This window comes from Primulina tabacum, chromosome 12 (genome assembly GCF_025594145.1).
Source record: "Primulina tabacum isolate GXHZ01 chromosome 12, ASM2559414v2, whole genome shotgun sequence".
NCBI classification, from domain to species: domain Eukaryota; kingdom Viridiplantae; phylum Streptophyta; class Magnoliopsida; order Lamiales; family Gesneriaceae; genus Primulina; species Primulina tabacum.
The window spans coordinates 33,598,488-33,613,989 of NC_134561.1; the positions used below are offsets into that span (position 1 = coordinate 33,598,488).

At 35.3% G+C, this 15,502-nt stretch overlaps 1 protein-coding gene across 2 annotated transcripts; it reads left to right on the plus strand.

Annotated features, from left to right (window-relative positions):
* The first annotated feature begins 12,665 nt into the window (after positions 1-12,665).
* Positions 12,666-15,502, plus strand: LOC142521417 (squamosa promoter-binding-like protein 18). Of its 2 annotated transcripts, none has more exons than XM_075624617.1 (3): positions 12,666-12,813; positions 14,304-14,626; positions 14,756-15,502. In XM_075624617.1, exons 2-3 carry the CDS (start codon positions 14,412-14,414, stop codon positions 15,360-15,362), a joined length of 822 nt encoding a protein of 273 aa, XP_075480732.1. In that variant the 5' UTR covers positions 12,666-12,813; positions 14,304-14,411; the 3' UTR covers positions 15,363-15,502. The 2 variants fall into 2 exon arrangements, with proteins under 2 accessions (XP_075480732.1, XP_075480733.1); XM_075624618.1 differs by having other exon boundaries at positions 12,668-13,044.

Sequence of the window (15,502 nt, forward strand, 5' to 3'; positions counted from 1 at the left end):
ATATATAGTAGGAAGGAATTGATCCACACCGTTGATTTAAGAGGAATCGGACGGATCAGATTGACCTGGAAAATTGGGCGGCATGATTAGGCGGGATATTTGAAAAGACAGGCGCGAAATTCGAGACGTCTTGATGATTTATCTTCTCAGAATACGAAAAGGCTCTGACAACTTTATCCTAGGGCTTACATCAGCACTGGTAAATGTGACATCATCCTTATCGTCTTGGGAGGCGAAACGGCAATTTATTTCTCCTGACCGGGCACACAAAACTAATCGGGACAACGAGTATGACTCTAGCCCGACTATTTAAGGAGGGAGTGATGATACCCCGGGATGCCCCGGGTCATGGATAGTACCCGGGATGTTCCGGGCCATGAATGGATTAAGCTCGGGTCAGGAGAATGGGTTATTCCCGAGTCGATCTTCCCAGGATGACTTGTGCCACGGAGCCGGGCCATGGAACACCAGGGAAGTTATCTTCCTGGCCTATTGGATACCTGGGCTCTCTTATGATTTCCCGAGAAGCATTCTACCCGAGCCACCTCGATATGAGTAAGGCATTTAATTGCGTCGACTTGTTAGAGTGTGCACAGCCGACCTATCTCTGACAGTAACATAAATGGTTGACAAAATCAGGTGGGCTGGATGTGACTAGTATGAGATTTGACATGTCAGAACAATATGGTATAATCAGCCGCCCTATTATAATTAATGCTCAACACAAAAAACGAAGTCATCATTGCATTCTCTACTATAAATATCAGGTTTTTTACTTGCATTTACTCTCTATTCAGATATTAATATACACATTGAATGCTCTCATTTATTGTTCATTTACTCCCCACTCTCCACACCAATCTCACATCCATCACTTTGTTACATTGATTTTCTTGCTTGAGTTCCCTACTGACTTAAGCATCGGGGTGGTCACGCCGGACAACCCTCCGACGCCCATTCACGTGGTTCTTTTCTTGTTCGCAGATCTCTCAAATCGCTCAGGAAGGAAAGAAGTTCAGTTCATGCATTCAACTCATGTTTCCTTTAACATCTTGATAGCAAATCCGGTAGAGTACCCGACCCGACTCGTCCATTTCGTCCGGATTGCATCACGTACAGACAAAGGTGTATGTGCTCAACATTTGAAAACACGATGAGTTAATACATGTTTTTCCTTAGTTAAAGATTTTGAGTAATTTCGAGATTTCAAGTGAACAACGCAATTTACATGTGGTTGAATTGATAAAAGGTGAAATCAAAATTCTATCTAAATTAAATGTATATGATACAACTACACCCTGTCCATTTTTTTTTTACTATTTTTATCCCTCTCCCATTTATTTTAATAAAATAAAATTATTTTTGGAGTCTGTATTTTTAATACATTTTAATTAAAACTTGACTTTGCCTCGATCTTGTACAAGTTTTTCGATGAGTCTACGGGCCATAAAAAGAAGGCAAGTAGACTACTTTAAATGGTATTTCACTTCGATACTTCCCCTTTGACTGTCCCAAGTGGTGGCACCCGATTCCGGCTCACATTGCATGCTCGTACAATTTTTTTATAACTAATTAAGTATATATATCTGCGAATGAGACAAATCGTTTCTTTTTAAAAAAAACTCGATTTTAAAATATAATTATTATTATTATTCCAAATAAATTTGAGTGGAATAAATCAAATTATTACTATATCTACCTTGTACCAAAAATTAGTATATTTCTCCTAAAAAATAGTATATTCAAAAATTATAAATTATGAAACATATTGTGGAGCCCAAATTCTACAAAACCCAAATTATATAAAACCCACCAACGATGAAGCCCATTGAATGTGAGAACTCTATTTCACAACCCCGTAAAAAAGTCACTTGGTGAGCACGGTGGGAGAATTTGATCCATGACCCATTATGAACGATCGTGAAAGATGGCTAAATTGATTGGTGAAACGGAACAAAAACTGAAAGGAAGAATCAAAAAAAGCTTTAGACAAATATTTTACAAAAAAACTACATCAAAACTTCTGCAACTTCTCTCAATCATTTGTCTGTGTATTTTCAAAGCATTCTAGTTTCTTTAAATTTTGACATATTCCTTCAACTTTCTTGTAAAAATGTCGTTCAAGTTCATAACAAAATAATTAAATTTAATGTTGTTCATGAATTATCTCTATAATTTATCATATTTCTCAATTTATTTTTTTAGCTTTGAAGTCATACCGAGAGAATTACAGCTAACGGTCGAATCGGAAAACATAACACTTGATTAAAAAAAGTTAGATCATTCCACATTTGGCACGATCACGTGCCTGACATATCCAAAAATTTTCGTGAGAAACACATACATTATATGTACATCTCGTGTATCACGAAATACTAATTAATTAGTTTTTTTTATTATTTATATTTATATTATTGTGATGTGTATACACATGGTTTATGCTAGACTAGATAGCTGCATTGTGGGGACGAAGGATGGCGAGCTAGCGAGCGAACGGCTATTCTCTGTCACAATAATGGGGGAGGACCATGTTTTTTCCATCTTTGATACAACGAGGTCTTCAATCCGATATTTCGTTCTAAATTTGAAATTTCGATATTTGTGTGTAATTTAAGAATCCCATTAAAATTTAGTTTGAATTATTGTATGATGTTTTTGTTAGCCAAATTGCTAATAACAAAATATAATAGAGAACGAAAGCAATTTCAAAGAGATACAGACAGAGCGGCATCTTCAGGAGCCATCTTTATCTAATTATACTCAATATAGCAATCTATAAATGAAAAGTTTTCGAACCACTGTCGATGAGTAAATATATCCATGTTCTGCAGAGGGAATTCATCCTTTGGACAGGCCTTGTTGAGGTCTCGGTAGTGGACAATCAAAAACAGAATGCGAAAATGAGCATACTATTGAAAGTATGAATATCGTGTATAAAATAACAATAATAAAACAATAAATCAAACTGGGTCCTGTACGAACTACAGTTTCCTTAAAACAGATTCGCCCCCTCCGATATGTGTCTCGAGGTTTCAGTGGACGTCTGTTTCTCAGGATACAATGGAACAAATCAGCAGTGACTTAGCACGATACACTACTACGTCGAACTGAAAACGTACATTTACTTTATCACTGAGACTTAAAGGAGACCAAATGAAAAGCTAACAATATGAAATGCAAGAGAATACTTGAAAGAGATAAAATTTTCATATGTTTGAAATGAGAAAATGAACACACTATTTATAATCTCTAAAATACACACCAAGAGTCATGCAAGATTAATTGACTAAACTAATCTTCCCATTAACTCAAAATATGATGTGCCAAAACTCTTCAATTAACTCAAAAATGTGGAGAGCCAAAAGACACTTCCACATTCATGAGACATAATTTTTATTCAAACTCTAAATTTGATTCAAATTTCCTATAGTCCCCTACATGAATGAAAATTGATACAAATCTTGGTGACAAAGTTCTACAGTGGAATCCTGCATATGATAGGTAGGTTTTACCCTTTGAACCTTCTTTTTAAAATATATTTGCTTTACTAGTTGACCAGTAGACATGATGTCCTTGAACTGTTCTGCCGTCTATTGATAGGCTCTTAATAGTTTGTATTTTTGTTATCATATCTCTCATCGTTACCACTTTTAACGTGCTTAATTGACACATTTTTTGTGTGCTTTATTGTAGGATGAAGTTTTATGTTCATGCGATAAATTTGGGCTAAAAAAGGTGATTTTATATCACAATTAAAGTTGCCGATATGATCTTAGTGGAAAACTTAAACAGAAAAATTCAGAAGTCATTTTTGGATAAGGCGTGGCCACGCCTCGTGACTACTCCTCAGCTGCCTAAGGAGAATCAAGGAATTTTCATATCAAGAAATAAATACAAGATAGAGTTTTTTCCATTAAAAACTCTATATTTTTTGGATATTTTCTAGTATCTTTTTATTTTTAGTGATTAGGTTTTATTTTAGGTTAATTGGTCTTTAATTGGTTTTTTATGTTTTGGGCTTTTAGCTTAATTTTTTAGACCCAAAATACATATCTCACGTACAGAGAATGGGGCGCAGCCTTAAGAATGAAATTTTTTTCCAATCACAAGGGATCTCACGTGAAGAATACACAAGATATTCTCTCCAACCAATCTCCCACAACTCACGCACAAGAGAAGAAAAATAGCGCAAGAATTTCTCAACCTCTTCTACACATCTTTATGCTAAGTTTTATTTTTTGATTCAATGGATATTTTTACTATTTCGATTTATCACTGTGAGGCTTTTTGCACTTTAATTTAATATTCGTGTTTTGTTCAAGTATTCGTTGATTTATGATTTATTTATATGAAAGTTATATCTCGGTTAATCTGACAATTTAATTTGATATATAATTTTCTACTGCTATCCATGAATTCAGTGATCCGTAATTGTCATGAACGATTGGTACATGAGTAGCGATAGATTAGGTGTGTTGTGCTATCATAGCATATTTAATCTAAATAAATCAACGAAACTCGATCTATCAATTGCAGCTATCTCGGTTGTTAGATTTAGGATTAACTGTTTTCACAAAACGAAAATGATATTTTTAATTAATATGGAACGCTATCGTGCCCAGTTAATTATTAATAAGTTTTGACTGGATGCTGGGTTCGGTCAATTATTTTAGGAAAACACAAGAATTTTAGCGGCTATCCCTATAATTCTAAAGTTAATTGCTTGTAATTGCATGAATAAATATATGTTAGACGATGAACAGTGATACAATTGAATAGTAGAAATCCCTTGAATCGAGCTTGATAATATTAATTTACATTTAATTAGTTTTTCATCTTGATTTGTTATTTCTTCTTGCATGTTAAATTATTTCTAGTATTTTATTTAATCATATCCAAAATCCCCCCTTTATTTGCATTTTACTCGAAAGGAATTATCCCCCGTTCCCTGTGGATTCGACCATGCTCACCATTACACTAGTTTTATTTAAAGAGTAGGAATTTAAGTTTGGTGGCACAACGACAGCGCACCAAATTTTGGCGCCGTTGCCGGGGAACGGTGCAAGGTTAGTTTTTTTCGAGTTTTTTTTTTTTTTTTTTTTATGCTTTGTTCTTCTCTTACAGGTGATTCATCAAGAGAAGAAGAATTTTAGAATTTTTTTGTTGTGAAATACTTCGAGATGTTTCATCGACAAGTATTCACAACTTTTGCTCAACAAAACGGAGAGCCATTCTACGCAGCATGGGAGAGATTCAATAATTTAATAACAACATACAAGAATCATGATTTTTCTAACTATGTTCTTATTCGAATTTTTCTTAAAGGGTTGGATATAGTTACACGAAGATGGGTATTTAATGGAGCACTAACAACTGGTAGTCCACTACTTAGTCGACGTGAAGACAGTGTGATATATTTGTTAAATGATATGGCCGACTTTGACTACCATCCGTATTGGGATCATTCGCTGCAGAGTTGGAGCCACCAATACACTCCAGAAATTAGCCAATCTGATTTTACAGATCAACCTTTCGAGCATCAAAAAGATGAGGGATATAGTCTAGAATTAATCATAAGCCGATTGAATGATATGGTAAACAAGCGCGTGGCATTGAATGAGGAAACTGTTGAACCTCAGTCAGAAGAAGTTTCGGAAGAAATATCAAACGAAGATGAGGCACCAATGAAGTTGAGAGATGAACAAGCTCCTGAGACTATCGATTTGAGCTCGTCGATAATATTATCATGCATAAATCTAGGAGATCCTTCTCTTTCTCCATTGCCGATTTCAACAGATTTTGTTCTTCAAGAGCCAACGATGATACTCTCATCTCATGCCTATTATTTAAAGTCACGTTTTGTTGAGGAGACGAGCTTACATTGCATACATCAAGCAAAACTTGAGGGCACATGGAACCAAGACCCATATATGGTGTCATATGACACGTACTTTGGGCATCAGCCGCTCTTTGAATGAGTGCTTTTGAGGGTCGAGCATAACGACATTAAAAAAATTGCGCTGATTGGGAGGCAACCCAATTTTTATTTTTATTTTTCGTTTTTATTATTTAGATTTTTTTCCTTTTCTTTTTTTTTTAAATAGTACAATTTTTGTTACATTTCTGCAGAAGATGTCTTCTAACAAGGCGTGACCATGCCTTATAAGAATACCATTTCTGCGGGAAAAAAAAAAAAAATCCAGTAGAGGTTTTCGCACAAGGCGTTGTTGAAACACCTCTACTGTTAAACAGAAAAAAAATTTGAAAAAAAAAAATTTACAGCAGAGGTCTTCGCTTAAGGCGTGGCCACGCATTGTTGAAACACATCTACTGAATTTTTAAACCAAAAAAAAAAAAAAAAAAATTCTTAACCTACTTTTTTTTTTTTCTCTCTCTCACAGCAGCCTCCATCGCATCTCTCCAAATCCCCTCTCCCATCTCGCGCCACCTTCTCCAGCGTCATCACGACCCACCAGCCGTCGTCGCTCGTCTGCTCTATTTTCCATAACCGAGCCACACTCTCACGTCCCCACCACAACAGTAGATGATGTTTCTTTACGATGCTCATAATTTTTCAGGGGAGTTCTCTAACTTTTCCTACTATTTTATCGTTTTAGTTGAGCATCTATTTTTTGTCATTGAGGACAATGTCAAGTTTAGATGTGGGAGTTTGTGCGAGCAATTTGACTTTACTGTGGGATTTTTTATTTTTTTTTCTTATTTGATTTTTAGTCTGTTGATTTAATTTTTTAGGATATGGAAAAAAAAAATTGAAAAAAAAAAGAAGAGGAAAGATATTAACGTTGTTAGTTCCAAGCACCTAGTTCATTTGTTATCTCTTTCTTCTGAATCCTGATTGCCTCCTATGCGAAAAAAATGATGTTTTCTTTGCGTGCAAATGTTTTTGCATGCTCACTTTTTACATTATGAATAAGTTGCTCTTGATGATAGTTAGAGAGGACAAGTGTGTGGGATTTAACACAATTGCTATATTTTTTCTTTGGTGAGTTTTGAGCCTATGAGCAATCATGATATCATGCTCCATTTTCTTTGATTGTGTGTTGTCATTGGATTGTTAATTTTTCTAGAAATTGCATTGTTATACATGTCTTTGTCAACACTTTATGGTGGATTAGGTGCATAGACAAAATGATAAGGGCATTAGGTTTAAACCATTTTCTTTCGCATCATCTAAGCCGTTCTTTGAGCCTACCCTGATTCATAGACCCCTAGTGAACCAAGTTTGAGCCTCAGCCTTTTTCTTTGAATAAAAAATAATCACATTACAAGCCGTGATAAATCCTTTTTGTTGGTTATCCCTCGTTTCGAACCTTGAATTGGAGAATCATATAAACTTTTCACAAATACATCACTCAATCCAAAATAGTGTGAATTGTTAGGATTTAGTCAATCTCGAATCCTTAAAGCCACCGTCTACAAAAAACAAAACAAAAAAAAATCAAAAAACAAAAAAAAAAAGAAGTAGACGCAGAAAAAAAAAAAGAAGAGCAATAAAGAAAAAAAAATGCAATGCTCTTGATTATTATAATGAGATATAAGAGTTTTTGGATGCATTTTTATTTTCGTAAGAAAAGTTTGTTAAGGTTTCTCCAATTTCATAGCACATTATTTCCTTTTTTTTCCTACCTTATTCCTAACCACGTTACAACCCATTTATAGCCCTTTTCGTTTGTGTATTTTAATTCATTTCATTTAGTGGAAGGATGTGATATATTTGCAAGCCTATGGTAAAAATTTTCGATGCATTTGATAGGAGAGTTTGTTGAATATATATCCTAGACACTAATGAGCGAAATGAGCGAATCTTGTGAGAAGTTGTTAAATCCCATGCATTTGAATTTCTACACATTCTGATTGAAGTGATCGTTCATGATGTTATTTTGTGAAATGCTAAGAAATTAAAATGTCTTGTTGCATGAAAAATGTTTTGGATAAGTAGAGGAAGCGGAAGGAGGACGAAAAATTGAGATAATAAGTTGATCTATTTGATGCTTGAGGACAAGCATCGTTTAGGTGTGGGAGATTTTGATAGGCTCTTAATAGTTTGTATTTTTGTTATCATATCTCTCATCGTTACCACTTTTAACGTGCTTAATTGACACATTTTTGTGTGCTTTATTGTAGGATGAAGTTTTCTGTTCATGCGATAAATTTGGGTTAAAAAAGGTGATTTTATATCACAATTAAAGTTGCCGATATGATCTTAGTGGAAAACTTAAACTGAAAAATTCAGAAGTCGTTTTTGGATAAGGCGTGGCCACGCCTCGTGACTACTCCTCAGCTGCCTAAGGAGAATCAAGGAATTTTCATATCAAGAAATAAATACAAGATAGAGTTTTTTCCATAAAAAACTCTATATTTTTTGGATATTTTCTAGTATCTTTTTATTTTTAGTGATTAGATTTTATTTTAGGTTAATTGGTTTTTTATGTTTTTGGCTTTTAGCTTAATTTTTTAGACCCAAAATACCTACCTCACGTACAGAGAATGGGGCGCAGCCTTAAGAATGAAATTTTTTTCCAATCACAAGGGATCTCACGTGAAGAATACACAAGATATTCTCTCCAACCAATCTCCCACAACTCACGCACAAGAGAAGAAAAATAGCGCAAGAATTTCTCAACCTCTTCTACACATCTTTAGGCTAAGTTTTATTTTTTGATTCAAGGGATATTTTTATTATTTCGATTTATCACTGTGAGGCTTTTTGCACTTTAATTTAATATTCGTGTTTTGTTCAAGTATTCGTTGATTTATGATTTATTTATATGAAAGTTATATCTCGATTAATCTAACAATTTAATTTGATATATAATTTTCTACTGCTATCCATGAATTCAGTGATCCGTAATTGTCATGAACGATTGGTACATGAGTAGCGATAGATTAGGTGTGTTGTGCTATCATAGCATATTTAATCTAAATAAATCAACGAAACTCGATCTATCAATTGCAGCTATCTCGGTTGTTAGATTTAGGATTAACTGTTTTCACAAAACGAAAATGCTATTTTTAATTAATATGGAACGCTATCGTGCCCAGTTAATTATTAATAAGTTTTGACTGGATGCTGGGTTCGGTCAATTATTTTTGGAAAACACAAGAATTTTAGCGGCTATCCCTATAATTCTAAAGTTAATTGCTTGTAATTGCATGAATAAATATATGTTAGACGATGAACAGTGATACAATTGAATAGTAGAAATCCCTTGAATCGAGCTTGATAATATTAATTTACATTTAATTAGTTTTTCATCTTGATTTGTTATTTCTTATTGCATGTTAAATTATTTCTAGTATTTTATTTAATTCATATCCAAAATCCCCCCTTTATTTGCATTTTACTCGAAAGGAATTATCCCCCGTTCCCTGTGGATTCGACCATGCTCACCATTACACTAGTTTTATTTAAAGAGTAGGAATTTAAGTTTGATGGCACAACGACAGCGCACCATCTATGTAAATTAAGATATACTTCACACAAGATTGTCACTAATACTATTCAGTTCTCACGATTGTGTTTGTTTTGGCCATGAACACACGTCTAGTTCTACGAGAGGGTCTAGAATTGAGCCTTACAATTCCTTTGAAGCAGCCCCACTTCTCTCTCACATAGGTGATTCTATATTATTCTCATCAGAATCATTAAAATCCGTAAGCTTATCCTCAACATTCACGGTTTCATAATAGGAATGGACTAGGGATAACCCCCCACAGTGATTCTCCAAATTAGTGCGATTAGGTTGTCCAATTGAACCTGGTTCTTGGGATCTCCACTCAGCGTATGTTGGATTTTCCTTCACACCAATTTATTCTATAGGCTTGAGCCCCACTCCCCTTGACATTTTCGCAACTAACTCTCTGTTTAATCCCTTGGTTAGCGGATTCGCTATATTATCTTTTGACTTTACATAGTCAACAGAGATAACTCAAGTTGAGAGTAGTTGTCTAATTGGTATTGTGTCTATGACGTATATGTCTAGATTTACCATTATACATTTTATTTTGTGCCCTTCCAATCGCAGATTGGCTATCACAATGTATGCATTTTCTGATAACTTTTTCTTCAAAATGCCTCCTTTTGGTCCCATGTACAACCTTTTGTTGGAGGTGGAAAATGTTCTCTTTTTCGAGCTTTGACCATGCTCGACAACATTTGCTTTAGCAGCAACGGGAGAAAACAATTGTCTTTCCGAACTGTTGTTGTCTTCTTCGATGCGAAGTCGAACAATGAGCTCTTCAACATTCATCTCCTTGCGCTTGTGCTTCAAATAATTTTTGAAATCATTCCAAGCTGGTGGTAGCTTCTCAACAATAGCAGCCACTTGGAATGATTCACTCAAAGTCATCCCCTCACCGTGAATTTCGTGAAGAATCTCATGAAGAATCACGTGGAGTTCTTGAACTTGGCTGATAATCGGCTTTGAACCCACCATTTTAAAGTCCAGAAAGCGGCCAACAAGAAACTTCTTGGCCCCGACATCCTCGGTTTTGTAGTTTCTGTCAAGGGATTCCCATAGCTCTTTAGCCGTTTTCTTTTCACAAAACACGTTGTAGAGCGAATCGACCAATCCGTTTAGTACATAGTTTCGGCATAAGAAATCAGAATGATTCCATGCCTCTATCGCACTAACAGATTCAACATCTCCCTCACCCTCTTTGAGTTTAGGAGCATCCTCAGACAGGAATATGGTCAGGTTCAGCATTGTGAAGTAGAACATCATATTCTGCTGCCACCTTTTGAAGTCCACGCCAGTGAACTTTTCAGGTTTTTCACCTTGACTAACTGGGACAGCAACCGCAACAGCACGTGGGGTAAATTGAGGCATCAAAGTGGCATGAGGGACAACAGAACCAGTTTCCCTCAACACGTTTGTTTCAGTAGCCATATCTGAAACAAACCACGTAATGAGTAATCTGTTTTAAGCTTGTTAGCCAAATTGCTAATAACAAAAATATAGAACTAGGGAACGAAAGCAATCTCGTAGAGATACAGACAGAGCGGCATCTTCAGGAGCCATCTTTATCTAATTATACTCAATATAGAAATCTATAAATGAAAAGTTTTCGAAGCACTGTCGATGAGTAAATATATCCATGTTCTGCAGAGGGAATTCATCCTTTGGGCATGCCTTGTTGAGGTCTCGGTAGTCGACAATAAAAAACAGTATACAAAAATGAGCATACTATTAAAATTATGAATATCATGTATAAAATAACAACAATAAAACAATAAATCAAACTGAGTCCTGTACGAAGTACAGTTTCCTTAAAACAGATTCGCCTCCTCCGGTATGTGCTTCGAGGTTTCAGTGGACATCTGTTTCCCAGGATACAATGGAACAACCAGCAGTGACTTAGCACGAGACACTACTATGTCGAATTGAAAACATACATTTACTTTATCACTGAGATTTAAAGGAGGCCAAATGAAAAGCTAACAATATAAAATGCAAGAGAATACTTGAAAGAGATAAAAAATTTCATATGTTTGAAATGAGGAAATGAACACACTATTTATAAGCCCCAAAATGCACACCAAAAATCATGCAAAATTAATTAACTCAATTAATCTTCCCATTAACTCAAAATATGAAGAGCCAAAACTCTTCAATTAACTCAAAATGTGGAGAGTCAAAAGACACTTCCATATTCATGAGACATAATTTTTATTCAAACTCTAAATTTGATTCAAATTTTGCATCAGTTTTCGCAAATTGTATTATGCGTTGACTCGATTATGTAAACATTCTAATAAATTTTTTTGTGATTTTTTTTATATATTATAATTGGATGTTCCATTCCTACGAGAAATTAATTGAGAAAGTTTTACTGTGTGATTTATTTAAAAATTTTGTTTTGTCACCTTAAAATATTTAGCATAATTGTATTATCTATATTATATGTCAAGAATGTACATAATATACACAAAAATTGATATCAATTTTTTTTTTGCCAAAATTGTCTTTATATGATATAGATATTTCATTTTTGCTTTTTCATTTTTTTATTTGATATTTCAAATTGCAATATAATCACTCCATAAATTTTAAATTATGGGATGATTTACTTTTTATAATTACTAGTGTACTAATACACGCGTTACATGTTTGTAAAATATTTTTTATAATTGATTTATATTTAAATGAGAATCAAAATGTAATTATAAGAAATAATGAGATATTATACTGCAAGTATGAATTTAAAAATAAATAAAAAAAGGAAAAAGATTCAAATAAAAACTGAACCTATTACTTTATGTTTAGAAAATAAAGAATCTGTCTGTTAAGCTACGTGTGACTTGTATTAAAATTTTAACAATTTATTAATATATATAATTATAAAAACAGACTATGACACCAACAATAGTAGGTATCTTATGAGACGATCTCACGAATCTTTATTTGTGAGACGGGTCAACCCTACCGATATTCACAATAGAAAGTAATAATTTTAACATAAAAAGTAATATTTTTTATGGATGACTTAAATAAGTTATTCGTTTCACAAAATACGACTCATGAAACCGTCTCACACAAGTTTTTGTACACCAAAAATTAGTTAATCTAAGTTTTTCAAATTTAATGATATTACAGAGATAATATTAATTTTATTTAAATATAAATAAAACTAACTAAAGAAAACTATCTACGCTCGCAACGCTGTACGTTACCCATCGTCCTCCAGCTACTCCGTTACACTGCCGTTCTACCTTTCCATTTTTGGGTGAATTCTGCCATTTTTGGGCTTGTCTTGCTCGAGTTTTCGCATCATTACTTCAGAATTTTTGAGGTAATACTGCTTCTCTCTTCAATTTTCCTAACGGGCTTTTTGTATTTAATCCCCATATTCAGCTGTCACCAAGAAAAAAGAATGATTTGGAACCATCAACCTATGCACTTTGGGTTTTTTTTTCAAGTTGTGGGAAACTACTCGGCTTTTGATTTTGACTTCTAGTTCTAAAGTACTTGTTTTTCCCGAAATGGGAATTACTGTTTTCCACTGTTACGGTGTTCCGCATCTGTCGATTTTCTTTACACATCGTGTTTCGGTCTGTTATTTGAATTGTTGATAAAAATATATGGAAAAACAGGACAGATATGCAGTAAACCAAACAAGTGTGAACTGTTCACAGTAGAGGATGACTAATGTATAAAACCAGCAAATCAGTATCTTGAAGAAAACAATAGAATAATGTTTAATTAAATCAAATCGACGCCTGTAGCTTGTACAGTTTCCTTAAAAAAAATCGCCCCCTCCTGTATGTGCTCCGAGGATTCAGCGGACGTCTGTTTTCCAGGATACAACGGGCAAACCAGCAGAGTTGCAGCACAAAGCACTATGCTAGCGAACAGAATCAGTACCTGAACTTTATCAGTGAACAGAATAAGCAGAGGAACTGTAGCGAGAAAGTGGATTTTTCGGTCTCTCTTTCTAGGTTAGGCACATCCCCTATTATTACATGTCAATACCATTCATATGAAAGGTCACAAGTTGCCTTAAATATGCCTTAAAGATGGTAGATGAAGCACCAACAGTTGGGGAGATGAAGCACCAACAGTAATAATGCCATGCGAAAGGTCTCATGATTTGCACTCCCCCTGCGCCTGTGTGCGCGAGAGAGAGCCTCTTGACCAATCATAGTTACACCTCTATAAAGTGTAACACAATATAACTTATCTATACCACTTCATTTTTCCAATGTGGGACAAACCCACCTTTCCAAATTTCCATTCACTCACATGGAAAACCCATAAGCCTAAAAGCCCACCTTTAATCCAACATGAATTTCTTTGTTTGATGAATGGTGTTCTGAGAACTTTGTGATGGATGGGTCGACGATTCTTTTTGGGTAATTTTGATATAAGAGGAATTTATCTTGTTTCTTGAATTATATTGTCTGATAATTTTGGCATATATAAAGTAATGTCTTGGTGTAAATCTGATCTCCTTACGTAATCACTGCATCTGCTGTATGCGGGTGGGACTTGGGATTTTGGGGAGTTTGGGATGATTCCTTAAACAAAGAAATGCCTTCTTCGTTGAGTCTACGGGCCATAAAAAGAAGCTAGATTTGAGACTGGAATGATTCCTTAAACAAAGATAGAGGCAAACTTATTCTTGTTATAGCGAGCTCTGGAATGATTCCTTAAACAAAGAAATGCCTTCTTCGTTGAGGGAAAAGAGCTAGATTTGAGACTGGAATGCTTCTTGAAAGTTTCAGTGGTGATATTTATTTATTTATTTGCAGCCTTTTTACACGGTGTTGTGTTTTTTTTCAGTGTATTTTGATTGTAGAACGAAGATCCTGGAAGTTCACGGATTAAAGAAAGTACTGGGACTGATAAGCATCGAACTTCTGACGGGCCTGTAGTCTGCCTGACCTCTAGATGGAAGCATCAGCCTTCTTTTCGGGGACGTGGAAAAGGGCAAAGGCTGATAGAAATATTGGTCAGGTTGCTTCTTGCTTGGTTGATGGGTGTGATGCAGATTTAAGACTCTGTGGAGACTATCACAGGCGACATAAAGTGTGCGAGATCCACTCAAAGAGCCCTAAAGTTATCATCGGGGGTCGAGATCAGCGGTTCTGTCAACAGTGCAGCAGGTCAAGATAGAACCTACTTTCTTGATCAGTTTCTAGTCCCATTTGTTGTATCATTTTCTAATTATTTTATTCACCCAACTCCGTTTTTTTTCAATTGTTTTTGGTTGTGATACGCATCTGAATTTGCAGGTTCCATTTGCTAGTAGAGTTCGACGAGGGAAAACGAAGTTGCAGGAAGCGTCTTGATGGGCATAACCGGAGGCGAAGGAAGCCTCAGGCCAACTCCGTTTCAAGAAAGTTTGTATTCACATCCTCAAGCCAACAAGGTACTGGATTTTACTCATTCGGTAGTCCACAAGTTCTGGCAAGCGCTGCTATTGTTGAACCTGATAATAGTACAGTAACATATAAGAATCAGCGGAATCAACTTCAGTTCATTCGAGGCAGTGACCCAGCTGCTATTGTCCAAGAAACTTCCCTCTACCAACCGTTTCTTGATCCAAAAAATGTGTCTGGAAGGAGTAAAAACTTTTCTGATCAGGCTCGCTCTCTTCTGTCATCGGCTCACACTCTAACTCAGAAGTTTGGTTTGAGCCAAGCATTTCAAACCAAACCAGTGCTCCCCCAGACGCAGTCTGTTGTTGAGAACTGGCTTTACACCAATGATTTGGCCTCGTTCACGCTCACCGAAGATGTCAAGCCGGTAGTTGCTGTTGCCGTCTCCCATAGTGGCGATGTCTCCAATACTACAAATTTCCCGGGAATGTTTCAGTATGGATCATCCACAAACGGGTAGAACCAACTCTCACATTCTTGTGGGAGTAGATTCAACAGTTTTTGTACTGCTCTTACCTTTAAATAAGCGACTTTCTTTGTAAATTTCCAACACTTGGCTATCCTAGGATTTTATACACGTAGTTCTCTTCTTTTTTCTTT